This window comes from Cervus canadensis, chromosome 12 (genome assembly GCF_019320065.1).
Source record: "Cervus canadensis isolate Bull #8, Minnesota chromosome 12, ASM1932006v1, whole genome shotgun sequence".
Taxonomy (NCBI): domain Eukaryota; kingdom Metazoa; phylum Chordata; class Mammalia; order Artiodactyla; family Cervidae; genus Cervus; species Cervus canadensis.
This window is the reverse complement of record NC_057397.1, coordinates 1,880,617-1,903,985: the sequence shown is the minus strand read 5'-3', so window position 1 is coordinate 1,903,985 and position 23,369 is coordinate 1,880,617. Positions and strand designations below refer to the sequence as shown.

General features: G+C 45.0%; 1 protein-coding gene across 2 annotated transcripts in view; it reads left to right on the top strand.

The window, feature by feature from the left end:
- KCNQ3 (potassium voltage-gated channel subfamily Q member 3) overlaps positions 1–22,457 on the top strand; it is a 298,632-nt gene extending 276,175 nt beyond the window's left edge. The window contains exons 10-15 of one of the 2 annotated variants that reach the window (XM_043483991.1): positions 3,620–3,822; positions 4,624–4,726; positions 7,276–7,407; positions 9,630–9,728; positions 11,468–11,552; positions 13,640–22,457. In XM_043483991.1, coding sequence (XP_043339926.1) covers positions 3,620–3,822; positions 4,624–4,726; positions 7,276–7,407; positions 9,630–9,728; positions 11,468–11,552; positions 13,640–14,362 — 1,345 coding nt within the window. In that variant the 3' untranslated portion in view covers positions 14,363–22,457. Of the gene's footprint in view, positions 1–3,619; positions 3,823–4,623; positions 4,727–7,275; positions 7,408–9,629; positions 9,729–10,183; positions 10,267–11,467; positions 11,553–13,639 lie in introns of those variants that run through there. The other variant, XM_043483992.1, reaches the window with a different exon arrangement.
- The last annotated feature ends 912 nt before the right edge of the window (positions 22,458–23,369 follow it).

Below are 23,369 nucleotides of genomic sequence, written 5' to 3'. Positions count from 1 at the left end.
TAGCAACTTAATAACAAAGAGTTTCCGGATCAAGAGCCCAGGACAAGGACTGCATAATCTTGCCAGGAAAAAAAAAACCTTGATGTTATTTTTCCCTTCTCTAGTCTGTATTTCCAGTTTTCCCAACTCATGTTTGGAAATTGTTTGTCTGCCCTTAACAAATCAGAGACCTTAGCTTTCCAAGGAAATCTGATGTCAGCTTCATGGAGAGCTTTTCTTACAAGATCTGCAAGCCTTCAAATACAAGGCCTGAAATATGCACTAGAAATCCATACAGAGAAGGGCTGAGATGGGTTTTGAGTTTCAGGGATGAACTTGGCCTTGCATTTGATTATCCTTTAGGGTCTTGGGTTTCAGGCAACACAATTAAGAAGTAAGCTGATCACCCACTTTGCTGGAGGAAGAATTCCATAAGCCGCTTAGGTGTTATGGCTGTGAGTAACTCAGAGCCGAGATTTCTGACCTGTGCCCAACGCATCTGGATTCCTAATGCTGTTGGAATTCGTCGCATAAACTGACCTCTGTGACCAATGGGGTATTAAGTGAACATGGCCAAAGCAACTCAGACTGTTAGAGATAGAAGTGAAGCATTTAAATGCCAGATAAGTGAATTCTCAGTCCTCGCAGAGACAGAATCAAGCAATCTCTTTCATTATCTAATAGTCAGCACCTACGCTGAGATTTCAAATCAGGACAGAGTGATGGCCATTACTTGTGTCTCGCTTAGTTTTTCTGGAATTAAACTCCTCATATATTGATACTTATCTCCTGCTGCGGTCAAACTAAGTGATGGTGGTGAGTGTTTCAGGCTACCATTAAGAAGTACCGTAAAATTATATATATATATATATATAATCCTGAGAACTCACCTCAGTTCGTTTAAAAAAGAAAGAACACTTTTTTTTTTGTGGCTTAGGAAATATTATCCATCCTTTTCACACATGTCATTAGCCCTCTGCTGCTTCTGTGGGAAGAGGATTATTTACCAAGATAATGATGACAGCCAGCATTTATTGAAAGCGTCTCGCTACTGCTTCCCAGACAGTCGGCTAAGCACTTACGTGTGTTCCCTCATTTAACCCTCACGCAACTGTGTGTAATGAGGGCTGATTCCCATTCTTGTACACATGAGGAAGCTGGGACCCAGACACATGAGTTCTGTGTCCTAGGTCACCAATTTTTTCAAGACGCTCCCCCCCAGGTCAGTTTTTCCCCAAAGCCCTGAACATCAGGATGTACTGAGCAGGGGTGTAGGGTGGGTTCAGGGATAAGCAGGCAGAATCCTTGCTTTGCCAGGACTGCACAAGCCAGTGGGGCAGACGGGCATGGGCGCGGAGAGCCTTGACACTGTATTAAACCCAGAGACACACACAGCCTGTCTTGGAAGCATATGGGGAGTAGTTTCCAAGAAGGGACACTTGGGCAGTTTTAAAGGGCAGATGGGAACGAGGTCGGCTGAGAAGGGAAGAAAGGGCACGTCTGAGTGCAAAAAGGCGTGCAGGAGGGGACTTGGGGATGGGCAAGGGGTTTGTGGATGGAATGATGGATCTGCTTGGTATAGCAAAGACAGGTAGGCAGGGGCCAGGAAGCAGGGGCCTGAGCAATGACCATTCTAACCTCCCTCTTCTTCTTAGTTCATGTCTGGGAAAGCCTTCTGGGTGTCTTCAGCGATTTCCTACCTTGTCCTGTGTTTTTAGCCTCTGGATGCTGATTTCTTCTCCATTAGTCACTCACCTAGTGCTGGTCAGGAAAGCCACTCTGAAAAATCTGGACCAGCTCAGGAAAGATGGAGCCATCTGAATTTATCCTGATGGGTGGGTTATTAATGTAACAGTGTTGGGGGACAAAGAACAGTCAGAAGGAGTCAGGAGTAACAATGACTCATCCATATATTCATTCATTCTTTCATGAATCAAATATTTCTTAGTGCCTTCTCTGTGCCAAGCTGAAGGCAAGAAGCATCATGGACAGTATCACGTGCAGTGGTCCCCGGATCTTTCCTAAGCAAAGTGTGGTTAGGCTCACTTAACCATTGAGGACCAGGTGTTCAGAGAGCATAGGGCACCCACTCAACAAGAGATGTTCCCACCTCTGCAGTCCCAGGGCCAGGACCGCCTCACTACATCAAACCGCAAAGACAGCAGCAGCTTCTGGTGTGAGGCGCGTGACTGTCATAACCAGACATCGACATTAGAAATACTCGGTGTCTCAGGCTGATGAAAAGCTGATTTGACAATCCACATTCATATTCATTTGTTCACTCACTTCTCCCACAAGTATAGGCACACTTGCTGGGTGCCAAGTCCCGTGCGGGTGATGAGGAGAAAGTGGCTGAGCTGAGTGTGTATCGATGTGCGACACACACACTAGGCACTTTCTGATCTGTGCCGCACAAAAGGACATCATTCCTGTGTCCACTCGGGTGAGAGGCAGAGGTTAAGAAACGGAGAAGTTGCTGTTTATAGAGCGCCTGTGTGCTGGGCTCTATGCCAAGTCCTTGACAAACAGCACCCCATAGCAACCAGTCAAGTGGGACATGCTTATCCCTATTTTAAAGATGAGGTAACTGAGGTTTGAGAAGGTCACAGATTTGCCCAAGGACACCGAGATGGTTTTTGCACCAGGGCAACTTCCTGTTGGATTTATTAGCTTTTTTCTTGTGCCTAGAAGACTTTCAGCAGTATGCTAAAGTTCCCTGACCCTTTCTCAGAATAACAACTTTGCATCCACAACTAAAATGCAGACAGTTACAAAAGAAGCTGATTATGTTGAAATATAATTATCAAAATATTTAAACTTTTGAGATGCAGTCAATACGTGTGCTTCTTTGTGACGAATCTAGTGATGTGATATAGTGGCAGGTAGAATAATTCTGAAATTTTGAAGCAGTGATGAGCATAGCAATACATGAAGGTAATAGGATATAAGATGATTCGTGATTTCTGTTATAGAAAGTCCCAGGATACAGCTGGGGCATTGAGGGTATTACTGGGGTTCATTCATTCATTCATAATTGAAAGACATGCTAAATTTCAGTTTGAGATTTGTGAATGAAAATCTAATTATTAAATTTAAAATGCAGTGCTTTTCCCATCCAAGCTCATGGACCCCCCCCCGCCCCCCACCCCCCGCAAAAAAGAGCTCTGTCCATGGTGGGGGGGAGGTGTCTGTGGACACCAGGTTAGGGTACCTGCTTTTTGTAATTTATGTCATTCAGCTCTGCTTAAGGAACAGTTGATAAGGCTTTGCCTCTGTGGGTCACCATCTGGGCACCACGGCGATACTGAGGAAGTTACTGACGTGGAGGAGGGCCAAAGCTTTGCTGCCTGCTACCAGGAGCTGGCATTTTATGTCCTGGATCGCATTTAAGCTGCACTTAAGCATATGAGGAAACTGAAAGTCAGAGAAACACGCCCGAGATGTACTAGCTAGTCAGCTGCCGAGCTATCATCTGAAGCAAGCTGTGTCCCTTTCCAAGCAGCTCAATCAGATTGAGCATCGGAGGCGCAGGTCCTATTCCCGCGCGGAGGAGGATGTATACATCTTGATGAAGAGGGACGGGAGATTACGAAAGCCTGCACTCAAGGAGGAAAATTGTTCACTTTTGCTTATTTTGTAGCCAAAAGCTGGGTCTCTTGGATCGGGTTCGCCTTTCTAATCCTCGTGGTAGCAATACTAAAGGAAAGCTATTTACCCCTCTGAATGTAGATGCCATAGAAGAAAGTCCTTCTAAAGAACCAAAGCCTGTTGGCTCAAACAATAAAGAGCGTTTCCGCACCGCCTTCCGCATGAAAGCATACGCTTTCTGGCAGAGCTCTGAAGGTAACCCCTTCCTCTTCCTCACCCTGTCTCCTCCACCTCTCCTCCCCCCCACCCCCGCGAAGAATCCTGCAGTCTACGTAATAGCCCATTCCCGCTGCCCTGAACCAGCTTCTGGCTTGTTTTATCTCCGCCCCTGTGATAGGTTCCCGCCCTCACTCTGGGCACAGAGGGCCCGTGTTAGCTGTTCTCTTGGGCCGGGGTCACCACGTGTGCCTGCCAACCCCTCCAGGGAGCCTTGAGACACACCGCATGGTTCCTAAGGGTGGCCCCATGATGAGCACATTGCCAAGAAGGTCACCTTGAAGGATGGAGGGAGCCAGGGGCAGAGTGGTCTGGGCAGCTGGGGACCTCCACATCCCAAGAGGGTGGGGAGAGATATGGGAAAAGTGTCTTGTGGGGGCAGTCAGAGTGGGTGCCCTGTTCACTTACAAAAAGGGAGGATGAACAGGGCTCAGAAAGTGACCTCCCAGCCCACAGTCACAAAGTCTGACAGAGCCAGAGTCTGAACTCAGGTGTGTGACAAATACCTACGTGCATGCCCTTGGCTGCCTCCAAAGGGGCCACTTGGGAACCCTGGAACACACATCACTCTCCCCACCTTCTCCCCCAAGCAACCGTCCAACTCTGCAGACACTTACCAGACTTCTGGATCATGGGAGGGAGATGCTGAGAAAGTCTGAATGATGTCACCCCTGGAGAACACATCGGGGTTTCTGAAATGGAAATGGAGACTTGGGGGCTGAGTTTGAAGGGCTCTGATGAAGTGGTGGCCTGCCATTGATATGGGTGTCTCCCTTTCAGATGCTGGGACAGGGGACCCCACAGCGGAAGACAGGGGCTACGGAAATGAGTTCCTCATCGAAGACATGATCCCCACCCTGAAGGCCGCCATCCGAGCCGTCAGGTAAGTGCCTTCTCCCACTTTAGGCCTCTTAGGCCCCAGCTCAGCTCCTCCAGGTCATGGCTTTGTAAAGTGGTCTTGGGCTTCGGGAAGGTGGGCAGGAAATTCCTCAAGTAACCCCTGAGTCAAGTTCAGAGAGTATGTCAATACTCTAAGTGTGGGGGGGTGTTGCTACCTAAAAAAAAATGATGACTGCATTAGCAGATCATTAGTAGGTTGGAGACACTGGTCATCCTCTTGTCTGTCCTTGCTACTACTTATTTTATTTTTTAAACATTTTTATGGGAGTATGGTTACTCTGGGCTTCCCTAGTGGCTCAGCAGTAAAGAACCTGCCTGCCAGTGCAGGAGCCACAGGAGATGGGGGTTCGATCCCTGGGTGGGGAAGATCCCCTGGAGGCGGGCATGACAACCCACTCCAGTAATCTTGTCTGGAGAATCCCATGGACAGAGGAGTCTGGTGGGCTGCAGTCCATGGGGTCACAAAGAGTCAGACATGACTGAAAACTTAACACACACGTGGTTGCTTTACAGTGTTGTGTTAATTTATTTTAAATGCTGTTGGTGAGGGAGGGTGTGTTGACATGAAGTTTTCTTCTCTTATGGGCTTCTGACTCAAAATAGCTTTTCTCCCATCTGTCTTCATTCATTTAGTTCTTTTTAATTAGCATTTTCAACATGGTAATCAATTATAGGATTTTTTTGGTCTGTTTCAGACGAGACTTATAACTCACCCTGGCTATTTCTATTTTGCTTGAAATGCCATAAGAAAATTAAGAAAATATGCTACTACTTCAAGATAACTCCAGAATGTGAGTTTATAAGCACTGCACCATGATGGTAGTGAATTCTAGACTGAGTCAGGGTCACTAAGAACTAGTCACGGCATTTTCAGATTTTCAGTCCAATAGAGCAGGAAGCACACGAGTTTATAATATGTGGCCCTCAGCAAAGCTGTTGACATGGTTCTTCATGACGTCACTCTGTACAATGTGCCAGAAATATGGCTGGATAAAAAACACAACTTCCTGGATTTTCAACTAGTTGAATGATCTTATTCAAAGAAAACCAATGAATGAATCTGTGTCAGGCTCGAAGGAGGTCTCTGCTGAGATGCTTCCTGGTCTGGCTTCTACCCCATCCTTTGGAGTACTGTCACTGATGCCTTAGTTGAGAGGTTGGCAGACATTTTTTTGTGAAGAGTCATATATGTAGTAAATATGTCAGCCTTTATGATCCATAGGTCTCTGTCGTATTTAACTTTGATCCTGAAGTGCAAAGGCAGCCATAGACAGTATATAAATGAATGACTTGAGGCTGTGTTCCAACACAACTCTATTTTCAAACACAGGCAGTGGACCAGATTTGGCTGCAAGCCATAGTTCCTGACACCCACCTTAGATAGAACTGTGTAACGGGCAGGCTTAGAAAGTGACACAGAATTGGAAAGGAGAGCTTGAATGGTACAATTGATAGACCAAAATAGTGTTTAGAGGCTGAAGTCATGGACTGTGACAAACAAAATGAGTCTTGAATGCACCGTTAAAAAAAGCCTATACAAGTATGAGATGGGAGGACCTGGGTAGCTGTGTTCCTTATCACTGGGTTGTGATTCGGTGTTTTAAATTGACACTGTGTTCAGCAAGAGTTGACCTCATGAGGGAAGTTTCAAGAAGATTAATCACCTAAGACGACTTTATTGATTCCCAGGAAGACGGAGGTGAGGATTCCAAGTTCTGGGTGCCCCACTTTATTAAAAGCCTGAAAAAATTTGAGGAACCAAAGCTAGCTTTTCTCTTCCAGAAGCTCATAAGCCAAAGGATTAAGGAGGCTATTGAGGAGAGATATGTCAGCTGTCCTCAAATAGGAAGCAGTGTGACGCAGCTGTTAGGACTGTGAGCCTTGTCCCCATACAACCCTGGTTTCAGGAAAACTCTGACATTATCAGCAAGATGGCCCTGGGAAGAGGCTGAAGCTCCCTTGGCCACAGTTCCATCATCTGTGAATCGATTTATTAGCAAATTGTTAAAAATGAACTCAGCCCGTGTCTGGCATGTAGTGAAAAGTGAAAGTGTTAGTTGCTCAGTTGTGTCAGACTCTTTGTGACTCTGTGGACTGTAGCCCACTAGGCTCCTCTGTCCATGGGATTCTCTAGGCAAGAATACTGGAGTGGGGTGCCATTCCTTTCTCCAGGGCATCTTCCCAACCCAAGAATCAAATCCAGGTCTCATGTACTGCAGGCAGATTATTTATCTTCTGAGCCACCAGGGAAGCCCAATGTGTAATAAATGTTCGCTTTTACTGTCACTATGAATTTCTTACTATTCATATGAGTGAAAAGAGATAGGCATGAAGAAGAGACAACAGCCAGCCTAACTCAGTGTGGTTCCAAGAGGTGGAACCAGGACCAGGAGCTGGGACTTCTTAGCAAGTCGTGTCTTTTTGGTTCTTTTATTCCAACCACCCCCCACCCCACCCCAGAGTTTGTTCATCTTGTATAAGTTACTTCACTCTCCACTCCTGATGCACAAATGTCTCTACTTTGCCTGCCAGAATTCTACAATTCCGTCTCTATAAAAAAAAATTCAAGGAGACTTTGAGGCCTTATGACGTGAAGGATGTGATTGAACAATATTCTGCTGGACATCTCGACATGCTTTCCCGAATCAAGTACCTTCAGACAAGGTAAGAGGCACATCTGGAAGGATGGTGCCCTCCTGGCTGCTGAGGAATCGGCCAGGGAGGCCTCAGAGCTGAGAGTGAAAGGCATCTACTAATCCGCAATGAGGGAAAAAATGTTAAGAACAAAAATATTCATCAAACAGAGACATCAAGGCCAACCAATGTGAGATCGAATGAACTGGGGAGAATTTCTATGAAATTGACATGGCCAAGATTAATAGTCTGATCAGGCCTCAGGGAGAGAAATAACATGTGTTTTAATCATGTCTGATCATGTCTTAAAAAAATCATGTCTGATCCTTTGTATATGCCAACAATATTCGGATTATCTAAAATGAGTCCAGTTGGCTAGTTCCAAATATAAATTTTTACTCAATTAAAAGTTCATCAAGTGTTAGTTGTAACAGGGAACATGTCAGGCAAGTGTATGCTCCTTGGTTTTTGTCTCGTCACAACAAAGATTTGGAGTGACGGACATTAAAGCCCCCTCGGCATGTCACAGCTCTCGGGTCTTGGACAGACCGTGTTATAGCTCTCAGGTCTCGAACGGACTGTGTTATAGCTCTTAGACAAATCAGTGTTACAGCTCAATGTTACGGCTCTATTTTATTTAGAGGATAGCAGGAAAATCCATCTTCAAGGCGTGAGGGCACGTTGATCCAAAGACACAAAGAGAAGAGTGTCCCAGCGCGCAGGAGAGAGAGAGAGGAGAGGGCTTTGGCTCCTCTTTTTATATGTTTCTCTCTCCCTGGGCCTGTCCTATGAAAATTGGGCCAGCCAGGAGTGCTGTTTGTTTTACCTGAGGTTCTCATTCCGGTCCTCAGACCTTCCTTTGTTCTATTTTCCCAGGCTTTTCCCTTCCAGGTCTTCTAGCCACCGCCATTCTGGACTCCTTTTCCCTATTCTAACTACCTAACGAACATTTGTAAACAGCACTGATTCCTAGCTAATAATTACCACCGTTTTTGCTGATCACCTGGGCACTTCACGTATGTGTCTCCAATCCCTTATAACCCCCTACAGTTTTACATTAGAGCTGCCATATACCAATGAGAAGGCCAGGGTTTACAGGACAATGATCTTGCCCCAAACTATCCAGCTAGTAGGTGGCAGAGCTGAAAGTGAAACCAGATCCATCTGGGTACAAAACTCCTGTCCTCTGTAACACACCACACTGCCTCCATTATATAAATAGTGATTAAGAGAAGAATGGTACCTGGTCTCATTTAAAAGTTACGCCACCATCAAATGACATTTTTACAATCTATGTAGTAAGATAAAAAGTTATGTGATCTGTAGTGGATATATATGCATAATATGATTACTAATAGCACACTCAGAAATATATACATACTTGTACATATTTATATACTTGCATGCGTGTGTATCCTGGAGGAGGGCATGGCAACCCACTCCAGTGTTCTTGCCTGGAGAATCTAATGGACAAGGGAGCCAGGCCAGCTACAGTCCACAGGGCTGCAAACAGTCAGACACGACTGAAGTGACGGCATGCACGCGTGCTTGGAGTCACTGGAGGAGCAGCTGGGTTTGCAAGACAGAGAGAAGCATGGCTCCCCCTGGCTGCCCGGTCCTGGGCCTGTGATAAGCCTCCCGGGCTGTTTCCATGCCCTGCCCCCACCCCAGTCCTGCAGATCAGGGCTGGGTGGGCGGATGGCATTTGTCTTCTGTTGTGCTCAGGGTGACATTGATGGGGGGCTATAGGAGCTACTATTGAATTCATCCCTCTAGTAGCTGGAGGAGCCTGCCAAGCTGCAGGGAAAAGAGAGCACAGCTGAAAACAGAGCCTAGGATTTAGCAGGAAGACCTCCCTAACTAGAGGTTTTGGGTGGAATGAAAGAGCTGGGGGACCAGACCTGCTGCAGCACACTTGACATTTGCTGTAAGAAGGAACAGGACGCAGCTGCCATCCTGTCTCAGTGGTTCGGTTGCCTCTCCTCTGGGATGGAGAGATGCTCTCCGTACCACTGGGCCAAAAAAAAAAAAAATGATGATGCGTTAAGATTAGAAATTCCTTCTCCTTTCCTCTGTCTTTCTCTCTTTCTCTTTCTCCTCGTCACCTCCTCCTCTCCCCCTTTCTCTCTCTTTACGCTCTTCTCTTTTATATTCCAAACTCGCAGCTGACAACAGAACAGAATACATTGCTCTCCTCTCTCTTCACACAAACTCTCCATCATTTAATCCCCCCTTTGTGTGCTCTCTTTCAGAATAGATATGATTTTCACCCCTGGACCTCCGTCTACTCCAAAACATAAGAAGTCTCAGAAAGGAGCCGCCTTCACCTACCCGTCCCAGCAGTCTCCCAGGTGGGGCCCGGGGCCATTGACTGATGGGCTGTCAAAGCCCGCACCGCATCCCCATGCCCAAATCCCCATGCCCAAGTCTCAGCTGGGCTCCTTTACCATGGAGGTGAGGTTGCCATTCCCCCAGATAAGATGAAGAGAAAGAGCCTGCAGCCTATTCCAGCCTGTGGCTGTTTGAGAAGTTTCTGTATGAAAGCCTTGCAGCCACACTCCTTTGTATGGCTACTGAAAATGCAACTGACGGTTTCCTAGTTAGAAAATAAAAGGAGACTTGTGAGGGGTTTTTTTTGGAACCTAAAGAATACTTCATGTTAGCAGATCCCAAGGCATTCCTCCTGGCCAGCTGTTTTGGCCTTTTTTTTCTTATCAGCCCCAGAGACTAAGAAGGAAGTCCAATGTCGGGCCCCAGAGCAGCTCTGCTCTCCCTGAAAAACTGTCTGAAAATTGTCCTTTTATAGGTGATGAGCAAGGATCCTTTAGAAAGCCCGCTGTCTGCATTTACACTTCTTTATTCCCCAGTATCTTCAAGGCAAGTATCAATAACATAAATGAGTGAAGGGAGGTAGGCATAAGAAATATCATGCAGTGTATAATAATAAGGCTGTTTATCATTAAGGAAGGAAGAGTGTAAGGAGGTGATACAGAGCATATAATCTTGACTTCAGTTCTGGGGCTAGACTAGCAAGGGGTGAACCACAGGGCCCTGAAGAACCTCAGTTCTGCTCTTGCTAATTTCAAGAAAGGAGGTCCTCTGTTTCCAGATAGACTAGTTTCTCAAGAAAAGCTGAATATTCAGATCTGATGTGCAATTCTCCACTTTTGAATGGCTCCAATGTTTAAAACCCTGTGCAAGCCAAGGAAAGCACTGGGGAGCTGGATTCAGCACACAGGCTGCTGGTTTTTGATCTGATTTAATTCAAGACTGCTCCAGGACTTCCCTGGTGGTCCAGTAGTTAACACTCCAGACTTCAAATGCAGAGGGGGCAGGTTCGATCCCTGGTCAGGGAACTAAGATCCCACATGCCGTGCAACACAGCCAAAGATTGAAAAAAAAAGAAACACTGCTTAACTCAAACCTGGCCAGTAACCTAGAAGGAGTAAGTAGCCTAGAGAAAAAACAACTGCCTAGAAATTGCCAGGCATGAATGGTTTCAAGCGGTAGCTAGGCTCCCTGAAAGTTCTCTTCTACATGGGACAGTATTGAAACTAACTGGAATTTAGGCAGATGTGAACTGTGGTTGGCCAAGGAGCAAATGCAGCACATGTCTCAGTCCTGTTCCCTACGAATATCATCTTTGGCACCATTTTCCAGATTTTGCATCTGTTTTCCAGTCTTAGCTAAACGGAACAGATGAAATATTGACTCCCGAGATGAGACAACCATGCTCCATCCTCAACCAGTGTCTGAGACGGAAAGGCCAAGGAAAATAATTTAAAGCAATCAAGCACTCTGGGCACAGTTAAGTGGTGTATTAACCTTAACACAAAGCTTCCTGAGAACAGCATAATAGCTTCACATTTTCCTACAGTCAACATGGTAAGCATGAGACATCCCTGGTGAAGGCAGGAAATGCTGGCCTTTCCCAGTGCCTGTGGGCTGCAGAGTCCCATGGGTTCTTCCAGACTCTGTAAGCCTGAGCAAGAGCAGGATAGTTCCAGGGACCACGGCCCACCTAGCTGAAGTGACCTTGCAGAGCAAAAATAGGTATCACGATCTTACAGCATTATGGGCTCTTTCCTAGGAATGAACCCTATGTAGCCAGACCATCCACATCAGAAACTGAAGACCAAAGCATGATGGGGAAGTTTATGAAAGTCGAAAGGCAGGTAGGTCCTTCCTTTCTCGCACCAAAAACAAGTATGTGGGATTTATTTTCACATGTCATTTTTTTTCATAGGGAGATAACAAACTTGAGTATCTACCATTCATCAAGGGATCTGGAAATGAAATCCCTGATTTAGCACTTTACTGGCTGGGCAATCACTTGCAAGTGAATGAATTGTTCTGAGTCTCAGTTTCTTCATCTGTATAATGGGGATGTTAACACCTCATGAGGTTGCTTTGAGGATTAAATCATTGATACCTGTAAATTACCTAGAATAGTAGCTGGCACACAGTAAATGCTCAACCTATGGTAGCTACTATGATCATGAACTTCATGGTGTTTAAGGAACCTTAGTGCCCTTCTCCACATTTTCTGTAATTTTCTGTATTCATAATCCTCCTTCCCTGAAAATCTGGGTCAGTGAGTGGCCTGTATGAAGGGGCCTGGAGGAGGGCCGGCTATGGGTGGGGTTCATTCAGGGCAGAAAGAAACCCATTCAGTCACAGCACCCCAGGAAGTCCACCTCTCATTTCTTCAGTAAAGTGGCTTGTATTTTAGCCTTGTTTGCCCAACTTTACCTGGGAAGCCCACCTTCCCGGTAAAAAAATCTGCTTGTAATGCTGGAGGCCCAGGTTTAATCCCTGGGGCAGGAAGTTCCCCTGGAGAAGAAAATGGCAACCCAGTCCAGTATTCTTGCCTATGAAATCCCATCGCAAGGCAGGCTACAGTCCATGGGGTCACAAAGAGTTGGACATGACTTAGTGACTAAACACACAATACACCCAACTATGCTAAATAAATAGCACTGTCAATTTCCTTTAAGATTCCTATCAATCCTTTTATTTTATTCATAACCCAAAATTGGATCTGTGCAGAAAAGATAAGAGAAAATTTGAATAATTATCCCTTTTTAGTATGTCAAGAATATCCTTTTCTATTGTTAAATTTTAATTTGTCATCTCAGCTCTTCCATTTACCTACTTTGTGATGTTTGATGAGTTATTTCATCTCTCTGTGCCTCTATTTCCTCAACTGAAAAATAGAATAATAGTATCCACTTCATAGGACTGTTATGAAAATTAAATAAGTTAAATAAGAAAATTAATATGAAAAATTAAATAACTTTAAAGTGCATAGTAACTGCTAGAGAAGGATTAGTTGTTATTTAGACTTGGGTACCAACTCAGCCATGATCTTGCTTTATGCCTTGTGTTGTCAACTATAAGAGGGAATGGTAGACCTGCCTTCAGTCCTTCCTGGTGAGTTGTGAACTGTCGGAGAAGAACATCCCATGCACACATGCACGTACACTTGTGTCTGTGTACGCACGATGATTTCGATATGTTCTCAATTTTGTAGGTAGGAGCGGGTAGATGCAGCTGATCTCAGCGTACCTTCCACTGGTCTCCAAGGCCCCTAGGGAGCATCTCTAGTTCTGAGAAGCACAGTTCTTGCTAACCACTGCCCTTGTACCCATGGGGTTTACGTCCCCAGGTAAGGGGAATGTGCACAGACAATATAGATGCTTCTTTAAGGGAATGTTTACAAATCAAGAACTCCTCCTCCTGGATCCAAACAGGAGCAGCAAGACCACCTTCTCCTTAGGTAAAACTTATCCTTACACCATGTCTCTGCTTCCAGGTTTCTGGAAAGCCCTTACCCTGTTTTTTCAGATTAGCAGATATCCATGCAGGCTTCCCAGGTGGCACAGTGGTAAAGAATCCGCCTGCCGATGCAAGAGACACAGGAGACATGGGTTCAGTCCCTGGGCCAGGAAGATCCCCTGGAGAAGGAAATGGCAACCCACTCCAGTATTCTTGCCTGGAGAATCCCTTGGACAGAAGAGCCTGGTGCAGAGTTGGACATGACTAAACGAGTGAGCACGCGTGCACGCATCCATGCACAAAGCTCAAAATCGAGAGACACAAAACAGTTAACTGCTATGATGATTATGACTTATGGCAAGTTCTTATGGCAAGAACCCTCTTCCCTGCTAGAAAGTAAATGCTCTGGTTTTTCCTTACCGCCAATGACAAGTGCCCGCAGGCCCGGAGAAAGCAGTAATCCCCAATTCCTCGTATTTTCCAGGTTCACGACATGGGGAAGAAACTGGATTTCCTGGTGGACATGCACTTGCAGCACATGGAACGGCTCCAGGTGCGTGTCACCGACTTCTCCCCGAGCAAGGGGGCCTGCTCGCCAGCCGAGGCCGAGCGGAAAGAGGACCACAGGGACTCGGATTTGAAAACCATCATGTGCAACTATTCCGAAACGGGCACCCCTGATGCCCCCTACAGCTTCCACCAGGTGCCCGTCGACAAAGTCGGCCCCTATGGGTTTTTTGCCCAGGACCCCGTGAACCTGCCCCTAGGGGGACCCAGTTCTGGAAAGGGTCATGCGGAAAGGGTCGCCTATGCGGAAAGGCCCACCGTCCTGCCTATCTTGACGCTTCTCGACTCCCGGGGGAGCTACCGCTCCCAGGCGGAACTGCACGGCCCCTGCTCGGACCGAGTCTCTCCCCGGCAGAGGTGCAGCCTCACCCGGGACAGCGACACGCCCCTGTCCCTGATGTCGGTCAACCACGAGGAGCTGGAACGCTCGCCCAGTGGCTTCAGCATCTCCCAGGACAGAGACGATTATGCGTTTGGCCCGAGCGGGGGATCAAGCTGGATGAGGGAGAAACGGTACCTGGCCGAGGGTGAGACGGACACGGACACCGACCCCTTCACACCCAGTGGCTCCATGCCTCTGTCATCCACAGGGGACGGCATTTCTGATTCGATATGGACCCCTTCCGGCAAGCCCACTTAAAAAAGGGGTCGTGGGCTGACTCCTCCTTGTAATGTAGACAGACTTTGTATAGCTCACTTGCTTTCACACCCGCCACTTCCCCGTGAGATCACCGGGGGCTGCATCAAACGCATGCATGTGCGTGGTGGCCCCACCTGGGCGGGGGCTTGTCGTGGCCTTTTACCTCCCCCGGTCACCACAATGAAGCCGCTTCCTTTCAAGCATGGTTTGCATGACTTTACACTATATAAAATGGTACCGCTAACCTCTTTAGGATACACATTTATCCGCTGTTCTTACTTTGAATCATGACTGGACCAGTACAGGGAGAAATTACGGATGAGCCGTGCTATGTCTGTGTGGTTGGCTGCTTTGGGTTTTGGTTTGGTAAGCAGAGAAAGTCGTTTCCGTTGCTTCTCGCATCACTGCCCCTTTGTGTAAAACACTCCAATGATTAGTTGTTTTCTACAGCAAGCAAATAGTTCCCTCAACAAAAAAGCATCATGTACCAAGGAGGTTGCCTCTTGAGCTAAAATGTGAGGGCAGGAATGAGTTAGCATCATATCTGCCAAACTAAGAATTACAAAATTATTTTATTAAGGAAAAGCTGGGAAAACCTTCCGAAAGCTCTCAGAGGGACCTCACTTGGTCTGTCGTTGTCAACTCTCACGCCCCAGTTTCTTCATCTCTCCAAGGTGGTGGCAAGTGTAACATTTCGGATGAGTTGTGAATAGGCAGGGAGAAAGCACACACACGCACATTAAAATAGTTCCCAACTTCTGCAGCCAAAGATAACAAAATTTATCAGCTTCGGGGTGCCCCTTGGGGCAGGAGTGAAGTTCAGTGCCTTCAAGACGAGGTTCCAATTCACATTCCTCCCTGTGATACTCAAACAATATGTCCAAGTCAAATAGGAACTGGAGTCAAGAGGGCACACAGAAATTGCCTGGTCCAGGAACTTCCCTGTAAAAATGAGAAACCGTAGGCCAGGTAAGGAGAGATGACTGGGATGCCCCCATCACCCCCCAGGAGAGCTGGGACTCAGATCTGTCAGCTGACTGTCTGCAGGCCCTGGTCTCCTCCCAACACTGCTCTGCAGTTTCCACAATGGGACCAAGTACCTGTATTCTGTGTTGTGTAGAAAGCACTCATGAGGCTGTTTGTCCAAGTGGGAGGGGGATGTCTGCTTTTATTGCAAAATGTGCTTGTCTGATGCTTTGCATTCTGGATCCAGAAAAAAAATCAATACAATGAAGCTACAACATTTTAGGCAAAATTTTCAGAACCACCTAATTTTACCCCTGTAGATATTTGAAACCACATGTAGCCATAAGACTAGCTAACGTGTAAGCGGACAAGCTGGAGTGCACTGACCTGTATAAGTATCAATATGAAGCAGAAGCCATCCTGTTAGGAGAAGTTGCTGCTTCTCTGAAACACACTGATGGGCAAGATTTCTGTTAGGCTTGGAATAATTAGCTAAATGACTCCACCACAGTGTTATTGTCTCACTCTCTTCACACGTCTAAGGGCCGTTGTAGATGGTTGCCGTGGTGACCATCAAACTGATTGACATGAGTGTCTGCATCCCCCCAGTATTCTCCCTCGAATTGTTGCCAAGAGCCAGAATGGCTGTGGCAGACACGAGGTTGACAGCTTCATCGTTACCTAATGCGAGGATTTTGCACTATGTTGGGAGAGAGGAGCTTCTTCCTCAGAGGTGGGTTTCTTTCAACCACATGTCAACAGGTATCTCGTAAAAGGCTCAGAGTACAGTGATAATGAAGGGTCAGCCCCTGACTTTAGGGACCTACAGCCAAAGCCTGAAGTCCTTGGTATTGTGAATGGGAGAAAGGAAGTTGTACGTGGGGAGTCCCATGAATGGATGGGTGTTGACCTTGAAGTCCCAGGTAGGAAATACAGAAGAATGAGCACATACATCAGACGTGAAACCCCCTCTCCGATGGTTGGCTACTGGACTTTCTGGCCATTTGAAGGGCAAAAGGCGTGGATCATTTGATTCTTCCCCTGGCCCCCTATAATATGGCTGCAAGTGCCATTGGGGTTGTTGACCCAAGAAGCCTTATGTTCCTTCCTTAGGGCTTGGTTCATGATTCTGATCTTCCTGGAATCTTTCATCAAAAATGACTGAGCCATCTAACATGCCAATTATTTTTCTAACTTATTAATACCCCTGCAGAACGTACTGCTCTCAGTATCTTACAAGTAGAGGCATTTTCCAAGAACTCAGTGGAGTTCCCAACTGGAAAAATGAGACTTTCTCATCCTCATATTAAAAATAGTCATCATGGATCCAAAGTTAGATGATTTCCTCAGGTTCTTTTAGTAACTGACAAATGACTGGAATTTGTATTTTGTTCCAAACCGTAAGAAGGCACGTTAGCTTCCCTGCTGAGTCATAAGGCCAGGATGGCAGGGATTGGATCTGTGTTGATTATATAGCCCCAATGCAGTATCAGGGTAGACAAAGGCAAATTAATCTTCATGAATGAATAAATGATAAGGATCTTAAGAACCATTCTTTCCCATCTAAGAAAACAAAAAAGAACACATTTACTTTCTGGAATATTCTGCTTTGCTATTCCCTTTAAAAAAAAAAAAAATTCCTGAAATGCAAACCAAACCCTATTCAAGTTGCCTGCCCACAGACAACATCATCAACATGGCTGTCATTGATGAAGTAGAAATTCAGGGTCTAGGACTGAATATAGGTTATAGGGAGAAACAGTATGTGCTTCCACAAACATCTTTTTGTCAAACCAAGAAATAGCATGCTGGAATAATCCAACAGAATTGGTAAATAACCATTTACCAAGATTACTGGTAAATTGAGATTATTTTACCAAGATTATTCTGCTTCAGCTATACCAGTGGTTTATCTGAGACTATTCTACCTCAGATATACCAGTGGTTCTGAAGTTTGCCCCAGAAGCTACAATAGTTTCAGCTGAACTTCATGAAATAATGAAAAATTAATTCCATTACAAGAACTAAGTATGACTTTCTCAAGGGAAACTGTGACTTCATCTTATGCATTTGATCTCTGTATGTCACAACATGATATATGCAAAATTTAAGAGGTCCTCTTTTAGTAGTATCAAAATTAATTAGATAAATCCACTTTCCAAATGTTAGGTTAAAGGTAATGCTATTGGCTAAGAAGAAAGTACTTGAGATCACTTTTGAGTTTGGACTATCAAAGACTAGCACACAAGCAAATTCTGGAAGTATTTTTTTTCTAACTGTGAGAGGAAAAGGGGGGAAAAATCAAACTGAGGAAGTTCTATTTATTAAGTGTGTTTGTTCTGGAAGCTGAGAGATCAGATTTATTAGACATAGCATTGATGTTATAAAGCTCTAATTGTCATGAAAACAAAGCCAGACAATCCCAAGGTATACTATAGGTCAAATGAATTCATTAGTCAACAATATGCATTGAATGCCTATTTTGTGCAAGGCAGTTAGTTCCTAAGACACTGTGAGTTGAAAGAATAATTACTTATAGACATTATTAATTGTTAATGCTAATATAACAGGAGCTGCTCATAACTGGCCAAGATCATTGTCATAATTCTATGCCACTCAAATAAGTGTGATAAAAACACTCATTTGTTTATTCATTGCCAAGATTTATTAAGCACCACTGTCTTCTAGGCACTGCACAAAGCACCAGAAATTCAGAGATAAGAAAAATACCAAAATCTAGGACTCTAGTGGCCTTGAATTATTAAAGGTCCCTTCAAACTGTGCCTACCAAAAGTGGAAAGAACCTCATCTCATCCCTGCAGACAATTCTATATAGACAAGAATGCTTCCAAGGTTGGAATCAATGAGAGATTGAACATGGAAGAACATGAAAGTAGAAACTCTGCATTGAAGTGGTCATGACCCCATCAGCTCAGGAAAGGCCAGATGGGTCCTACGGGGACTTTAATTTCCATGCTTTGGACTTTATGGCTCCAGATAAGCTGTGGAAGAAGAGTTTTTAGAGCATCTGAGAAGGTTCTTGGAGAAACGCTTTCTCTTCCTCACCAGATTGCTGCCATAATGGACACCAGGCAAGGAACTGAAACAGTTCCATTTTGTGTGTTGACCAAGAGATGCTTATAGTAAGGACCAATATACAGCATCTATTTCAAGAGAAAAGCTTCTAGAAACCTACAGACCAGGTTCTTCTGGGGCAAGAGAAGAACTGTGTCCAATGTCCTTAGATGTCAACTGAATTTTGAACAGTCTGCCAAGCACAGCCCAGGCTTCCTCCAGAAAATGCCAAGTAACTGCTCTTGGTTTTCCTAGAATCCACACACAAGGCACTTAGAACCACAAGGATTGTCTTTGCTCTCTGAACCCCAGGCACTCTGAGGAATCTGCCCCCTTGTCCTCACTTGTCTTTGAAGGCTTGTTTGTTTCAGGATGAACTTTTGAACAGACTGTAAGTCCTTTCTTTGTATTGAAATCAACCCAAAATTCTTGTGTTACTGATATTACACTATTTAAAACTGAGCCTAAATCAGGTAGCAGGTAGAACAATGCCCAGGTCAGAAGCAGATACTGTCTGTATAGATTTAGTGCTTTAGGAAACCAGGAGTGGAAAATGCCTAAGAACTTGGGAGGATATAACGATGCCCTGGATGAAAATTTGAGTTATATTCAAACATGTTTGGCTTTTCTGGCAAATTTTTATTTTCAAAAGAGCTAATTCATATAGATAAAACCCCTAGTACAGAGACTGCCACATCCGAGTGACTACCATTCATGTTCATTTTTTTTACAGTATATGTGGATTCCATTGCCTGAATCTTTGGTGTAACTCATGAACTCTAAATTTATGCTAGAAGATCTTTTTCCAAAAAAGAGTGGTGAAGATACAATATCAATTTTTACACAACAGAATCAGGCACTTTCACAATTGCCATTTAAATAAGGACATCTCTAGGAATGAAAAGCCTTCCTTTTTCCATCAAAATAAGGAAGAGCAGAATGTCGGAAGGAGGAGACCAGGACTGTTGGATCCCAGTGTTCGGGTCGTGGAAGTTCCCTGGAACACAGTTGGTAGGTGGTAAAGTCAAATAGGAATAATTGAATATAAAGAGATGAGTGGTTTCAACAGGGAAAGTCAATTGTGCCATGATGTCTGAGAGACAAATGCTAGAAATGAGTGGAGAACTTCCACGAAAGAGTTTAAGTTTGCTGAGACCCTCCCCAGGGGGCTTTGTTCTCAGCTTTGAACAGTCTCAGCTCCAGCGTGCCTGCAGGGAAACTGTGACTAGTATTCTCCTCTATCATCATAGATGCAGGAAAGTAGAATTTCATAGACTTTTAGATGCTCAGAATGAGAAGAGACCTCAATAACCCAGAAAAACCACTTCTCTTTTTATATCAGGAGCCAAGAAAATCACATTTACGTGATCAGTGACTAAATGAGTGATTGTGTCACAGAATCTGGAATTCAGATCTAACTCCTAGACCAGATGTTAGAGATCAAAAACTGAAACACCCAGTGAGAATAGAGCATTGCTCTTGAACCCAGGAGATGAGAGAAAACTTCCCAGTCCACTGGAGCAACTGCAAAAGCAGACACATGTTCGAAACATCTTCCTGGCTGGAATATGATTGAGGATCCCATGCCTTGAAAGATGACATCATTCCTTCTTCCAAAACCCTGCTGTCTTCAAAGGCATAGTAATACCACTGCTGCTGTGAGCAGTTGAGAAAAGGAAGGAAGAGCCCTCCTCCCCTCCCCTCTGCTGACCGCTCCCACTTTGTCCCCTCTGTGCCCTGCCACGCATAGACTGGTTCATCTCTTTGGTGCATCGCTTAGACCCACTCAGCTTCAGACTCATGTCTCAGACTACATCCTTATCTATAAGCCCATTTACTAGGATTTCTCTTTGAAAAAAAGAATTATGGACTTGAGTTTAAGAAATGGGATGTGATTTCTTTGGGCCCCAAGTTACCAGGTCTACTAAAGTTGACCCTTTGTGTGGGGCTCTCTGGGTCTCTCCTGGGCACAGCCTGTTTCCTCTTGCTTTGTCCCGAACGTATGTCTTGTTTATGTCACAGCCTAGTATTCTGGTGTCTTCACCAAAACTACAAAGAAGCAAACAGGATTTAATTGCAGATATTTTATGTTCCTGTAACTAAAAAATTGTTTTAGGAAGTGAACCTCTGTCGGCTCAAAGGAGGATTTCCATAGTTGGTTTCCACTCATGCTGTGCTTGGGATAGATTTTCCAGAATTCAGCAGGGCTACCCCACAGCCCTTGTTAAACCCAGTAGCAGGATATTCATTTCTCCTGAATCAGGCAGAACCAGGAGCTCCTAAGAGATAGAAAGAAAGATGGTCAAGCTCTTGGATGGCGATAGGTGACCCAGGGTTTTTAAAGACTGTCTGGGGTTGAAATAAGTTTCAGAGAGAAATAAATCAAAAATGGGCTCTATGTAAGAATAACCTAAGTGTGACTTATAATTGAGCAGTCAAAATTCTTTCCCACAGATTAGGAATATATCTGTAATTCCTCTTAGACTTGTCAAATGGACTATACAATTTGCCATCCCAGAGTAAGATAAAATGAGAACATTTTTCTTTCCATGTTCTATTCTCTTCCTCTGCCCACAAGACTGTGGTCAGGGACGGGGGAGAGGGGAACGTGCCCTGATTTCTCACTTGGAGTGGTATGGGACATCCCAGTTCTCTCTCTTGAGTTCATGCAATCCTCATCACAATCCCACCAGAAAAGTGTTACCATTTCCACCTTGTAGAGGAGCAAGCTGAAGCTGAGAATGAGAAGCCCTCAACAAAAACCCGTGTACCTCCAAAGTCCATTGTTTCTCCCCATCCCAAGTCTCCCAGGTCAATGGAAATGCTCCCAGACAGGCCCTGGGATCTTCCACAAAGCCTTGCCCTCCTCCACCCTGTCTTCCAGTAGAATGATTGCAGACCCATTGGATCTCTAGAGAGAGGAGTGATTCTTGCCTTGCTATTTGGTGGTCCCGCCTATTCTTTTGAGTGGTTTCACATTCCAGCTGTCGGCGGGAGAAAATAATGCCACATAAATTGTCAGTTTAGTTCATGTTGGAATCCACTGGCTCTGGGAGTTTGGTATGGCTGCAGATAATCCCACAAGTGCCCCTTGTTCTTTATCCCCAAGGATCTCCTTTCATTGTTTTAACCAAACAAGTTCAAATGTCCCTCCCTCCTGACTCTGGTCTTTTGTCTCTAGACTGCCCCTTTATTCCAGGGCTTTGAAATCCTGCAGAAACAGTTGGGTCTTCAAAAACACTCCCTGGGAGGTCAAACGTTCAGAACAGTTTGTGTTTTTCTTTCTCGTTATGAAAAGATCAAGGTTCCCAGCGGAAGCCAACCTGATCTGATAATTGGGCTCTTATTTTCCCTCTGAATCCTGTTCTAAGGGAGGGGAGGATAGCTTCACCCTCCGAAGTTCCTCTGCGGGCTCAGAGTCCGGGTGGGAGGACAAGTTCCCAGCTTGGGTGCCGCTGTCTTTTCAGGTGTCAGAGGCTTTGCTTTAGAGATGGGAGGTAGGCTCTGACCCATCTTGAAAATCACCTTAGAAAGACGGGCCAGCTTCAACAGACTTGTCAGTCCTTCCCTGTTTTAAAGGAAAGTGCTTTCCACATTGCTTCCAGGGGGATATGGCTCTTCTTGTACTTTTTCCTCTTCGTAATGCAGCAGTGATGGAAAATACCAGTCTTTGAAGAGCACGTGGAGGTTTCCAGCGACATGAATCCATTGTATCTGATTTTGGGTTGTATTTTCTTTAACCCCCTTTTACGGCATAGAATTCTGGTGCCTTGCTCCCTGAATTTGTCTCCATGCTAACAAGTAGGCTTTCTTCACATTCTGGCTTACACGGGAACACAACTCTTCCACAAGTGGCCTTTAGTGCTCTTTATAATATGATTTCCTGTAATTTTTAAACTGTATGTGTAATTTATATTCTGGCTGTGTCCAATCTTTGAACAACTTTACTAGGTTGATTTCCATATATATTATGCAAACAATTCTTACCTGATTTTTTATGTTCTATCTTAAATAAATACTGCACCACTTATTAATAAATAGACATTTCAATGACTGTGTGGCATAATGTTCTTTGCTTCATGAATGACACAGAGTGACAAGTAAGGACAGTTCTTTGTTTTAATATTTATTTGGCTGTGCCAGGTCTTAGCTGTGGCACACAGGATCTTCAATTTTCCTTGCAGTACTCGGGTTATTTAGTTGCAACATGAGAACTATTGCAGCTTGTAGGATCTAGTTCCTTGACCAGGGATGGAACCTGGGCCCCTTACATGGAGAGTGTAGAGTCTTAGCCACTGGACCACCAGGGAAGTCTCAAGACAGTTCTCCTTTGGAGAAGTTTCACCTCCTAGACCATATGGAAGGAAGACCATGCAGGTGACTCAGAGAACCTGGGCCCCTTCCATGGAGAGTGTAGAGTCTTAGCCACTGGACCACCAGGGAAGTCTCAAGACAGTTCTCCTTTGGAGAAGTTTCACCTCCTAGACCATATGGAAGGAAGACCATGCAGGTGACTCAGAGAGACTGTAAGTCAACAGGGGGGAAATGAGTGAAGTTCATGTCAGATAGTCTCCCTGTATTGTCAGTACAGCTGGAAGGGATGATTTCTCTTGAGAGACAAGGTGTTGGAGCAGGGAACTCTGGGAGCATTACTTAACGTTTTCCTGTCTTGGTTTGTCATCTGTAAAGTGAGGAGGAAAATGTGTGCCTCGAGGAGTCATTATCCTCCTGAAGGATCTAGCACTCAGCACGTCTTCAGTGAGCAAAAGGTTTTGACTCTATCTTATACTTGCATCCTTGGCTGCCTTAATTGGGTTTCCATAATAGAGACAGGATATTGGGTGCAAGTAGTTTATTTGGAAAAAGTGGAGAGACCGGAATAGGGAGGGAGAATAGTCAGTAAAGAATGAACTGTTCCTTGTGGGTAACTGGGCTCATTTCCACCAGGAACTCCCTGCGAACCTAT